At 56.4% G+C, this 3,753-nt stretch overlaps 1 protein-coding gene across 1 annotated transcript in view; it reads right to left on the bottom strand.

Moving 5' to 3' along the window:
• Nucleotides 1-583: 583 nt before the first annotated feature.
• Nucleotides 584-3,753, bottom strand: part of SYNE3 (spectrin repeat containing nuclear envelope family member 3) — a 58,833-nt gene continuing 55,663 nt past the window's right edge. The window contains exon 17 of the mRNA XM_023525947.1: nucleotides 584-2,111. Within this exon, the coding sequence (XP_023381715.1) occupies nucleotides 1,905-2,111 (207 nt within the window). The 3' untranslated portion in view covers nucleotides 584-1,904. The remainder of the gene's footprint in view (nucleotides 2,112-3,753) is intronic.

The following is a 3,753-nucleotide window of genomic DNA, read 5'->3' as shown; positions in this document are numbered from 1 at the left end:
GTGGGGGATCCTGCTCTGTGGGGGCGCTGGTGACCAGCGACGGCCTCGCCACCTCTCGCTGCGTGCCCGTGGGGAGGTTGCTTCCCCGTCTGGGCCTCAGCCTTCTCAGGCAGGAGAGGAGGAACGGAGGTGGCCAAGGCCCCCGCCAGAGCCCTGGCCTCCAGGGCTGGCCCCACACAGCCTGGTGAGTGCCTGGGCTTGGCGGCCCCTGGTTTTCCAGCAAAGCGGACGCCCGCGGGGTGTGGCCTTGTGGCTTCTAAAGGTCTGGAGAAAAGTGTGCTTTAGATCAGTGCCAAGTGCTGTTCTCAGCGACACCACCTTCCTGCCCTGTGGACGTCCAGTTCCTCTCGGTTTCTGGGAGGCCTGGGGCCCCACCGTGTGAGCCGGGCCGGTGCCAGAATGAGATGTGCGGGCTTGTGCGAGAACGGAGTGGGGGGCACGGTGCTGGGGCCGGGGCCTTCTTGGTCCTCGGTCCCCACCGCCCCCTGCTTAAAAGGCCTGAGGAATCCCTCTTGGTCACCTATTTGTAGCTGAACAGACAAGATCAGTTTGTAAAGAGTGAGCACTAAGCATTTTTTTTTTTAAAAAAGAAAACGTTAGTGTTGATTTAGGGAAAACGTGATCCAGTTATGAAGCACCTTGGAACACTCCGGAATTCCCCGGGGAAGAAGGCACGTGTTTCCGGCCCCAGGGCCCTGCATAGTCTGCCTGGCCCTTCCCCGCTGGTGCATGGAGGGAACCCAGCCACCCAGCCTGGCCGGACAAGGCCTGGTTTCGGGCGCCCGGAGCCGGGCTCCCTTGTTGGGGGCACTTGTGGGACAGTCCCGGTCCAGAGGACCCGCCTCTGTCCTAAACCACTCCCGGGAGGAGGCGGGAGAGCACTTCATAAGGGCCGAGATCCAAAGCGATCTCGCAGCTCTGTCTTGGACCCTCGACCCCTGGCCCTTGGTGTGGCAGGTGTTCCTCTTCTGTCCCTTCGGCTGGAGTTGGAGACAATGACAAACCCAGCCCGAGAGTGATGGCGGTGATGCATCTGCTGGCACTGTCGGGCGGGAGGTCCCCAGTCTGCACGAGACCTCGGCAGTAACGTCCATCTCTTTCGGGCCCGTCCCCCGGAGCAGCGTGCTCGGCCAGCCGAAGCCGTCCCAGAGGGCTGGGCGCATGGCCGCGATGCCCCCGTCGCTCTGTGCTCCCAGGCGCCCCAGCACACGGCGCCCCCTCCTGCTGTGCTCTCAGGCTCTTTCTGGGTCTGCTCTTTGCAGTTCTTCCCTTCACGTCACTTCCCCGCTTGTTACTTTTCAGCACCGTCACCGGGCCTGCCTCGGATCGTCACCGTTTCTGCTTCTGATCCATAGCATGTCCTCTGCTGTCATTTTCAAAACTAGACAAAGATGTTTGTTCTCATTGTGCCTAAAACGAGAGTCGCTGGGCACCGAGTGGGGGCCTGGGGGGCTCTTCTGTGCTGACAGCTCGGGGGGCTTTCCACGAATGTCCGGGTTGGGGAGTGGCTTCTGGAGAAGAGGTCACCATACAAGGGACGCGTTACTGTTCCTGCTTTCCAGGGCTGACCCGGAGGCCATAGTATGAAGGCCACAAAATAGCGACTTTTTCCCAATTACAAATAGATGCCATATCTGAAACGATACATCCTGAGCATTTACATACAGAGCGTATAAAAATTCTATACATCATTCCCTGGTCACACAGAGTCCACACGTAGTATAAATAGACGCAGACAACACGGTATAAAAAGAAGTTTTTTGGCTGGGAACATTGATACAGTATTTACACTGGGGCAGCTCTGCCGGCCCGGCCTGCCCGCTTCCGGTTTCCCCGGGTCCTCGGGAGGAGCCCAGGGCGGACGGAGGGCTGGAGCAGACAGACACCTGTGCGCTTGCAGTGGGCTAGGTGGGCGGCGGGCCGTTGTAGCGGAGCATGAGCGTGAAGGAGCTGGCGAGGTTGTTGGCCAGGGCGCAGTGGCGGCCCTCGTTCCCCACGGGGAGCAGGAGCAGCAGCAGCAGGAGCAGCAGCAGCAGCATCTGCAGGGGGAGCGCCACGCAGCACACCCTCCGCAGGAGGTCACGCGGCCCCTGCCGCCTCCGCCGCCGCGTCTGCAGAACCAAAGCAGGAGTGTGAGCGGGCTTGGGGCTCTGAGCCAGGGACAGGGCAGGGGGCGGGGGGACGCCCGGGCTCCGGGCTGCCTATCTGACCGCACAGGTCCCCGTCTTCCCAGCTGTGATGTTTTCTGCCAGAAACAAATATCTTGGTAGTTTCTCAAAACATTCAAGCCATGAAAGGAAGGGAAAAATAGAGTCACAGGCTCTGCCAGTCACTCCGTAAATCTTTGCCTGGTCGTTCAGAGGTCTGGGTATAAATTCTGAGAAAGTCACTCAGCTTCTCTAAACTTCAAATTTCTCATCTATAGATAGAGTAATAACAGTACCTACCTGGCGAGAGCTGTGAGGAGTAAATGGGACAGGGCCTGGCGCATGGTAGGTACTCGGAACGTCTGCCATTATTATCATGCATCATCAATATCATCATTATCTAAATCATGGTCACTACCGATTCCCCCCTTATCTGCATCAGCGTCATCGTCGCCACCGCCGCGTTCGTCCTCACGTTCTTCAGCACCATTTCCTCCTCCTCTGCCTCCTCTTGCTCCTTTGTCACCATCCTCACCGTCAACACCATCATTACCGCTTGAAGGCCAGTCTCACGAGTCCAAATGCCTAATGGACTTCTTCACTGCATTGTTCATGAAAACAGCCAAAGGACGCTTTCTAAATTCTAGAGCAACTGGCTGGGTTGTGGCTTCATGCGAGGACGGGGCTAAGAGCTGGCTGCTCGGGACAGGGGAGGCCCCCACTGTCACGATGCAGCCTGGTCCAGGTGGACCCCGCCCTCAGGAACCTGGCTGACTAGGGTCCATGCCGATTCCGTCACACACTAGCTATGTGACTTGGGCGAGTCCACGGCCTCTCTGAGCCCGCCTCTGTTTCCTCTGCAGAAGAGGAATTCACACCTACCTCCCATTTGCCAGGTTATGGTGAGGACTCAAACCAAAGTATATGCACACATCAATTGAAAAGTAAATAAGCTCTTATTAACAGTACAATTACTGTAGAATAATGTCAGCTGGCTCCCTGATGAACAAAACGTTCCCTTTCCAGGGCACCAAAAATTACAGCCAAGGGATGATAATGGTCGTGATGGCATCGATGATGGTGCTGGAAATGAGGATGATGATGGTGGGGATGATGATGGTGATGGTGATGATGACGGTGATGATGGTGATGATGACGACGATGGTGATGATGTTCCTGGGAGGTTCTGACCTGGGCACCCCAGGCTCTCTATTTCTCAGATCTCAGTCATCCGCCCACTCTCCTGCCCCAACTGTCTTTTCCAGATTGATGATACTGGCCCTCATGCCTCCAGCCTCCAATATTCTTCTTGTTCATTAAAGTCCTTAGACGCTGATTTTGTAAAAACAGACTTTGATAATCCACAGAATAGAGAAAGACTGCTGGCTGCATTTATTTCAGCAGTGACTTCAGAGGGATAAGTTGTTTGATGATGAGTTTACAGAGGAGGAGGCTCTTCCCACAGCCACTGGGCTGGGTCACCCACCACCCTATAGGAGCCGAGCGCATGCTCTTGCCCACCCATTCGGCTCACGTAGGGCTGCCTCAGTCTATGGGGGTCTAACTTGACTCCTTGACATTTCATGTTGACTTGGCCTAATTCCCA

Source organism: Pteropus vampyrus, unplaced genomic scaffold (genome assembly GCF_000151845.1).
Source record: "Pteropus vampyrus isolate Shadow unplaced genomic scaffold, Pvam_2.0 Scaffold652, whole genome shotgun sequence".
Taxonomy (NCBI): Eukaryota; Metazoa; Chordata; class Mammalia; order Chiroptera; family Pteropodidae; genus Pteropus; species Pteropus vampyrus.
The sequence above is the reverse complement of the archived record's forward strand: the minus strand, read 5'-3'. Positions and strand labels throughout refer to the sequence as shown.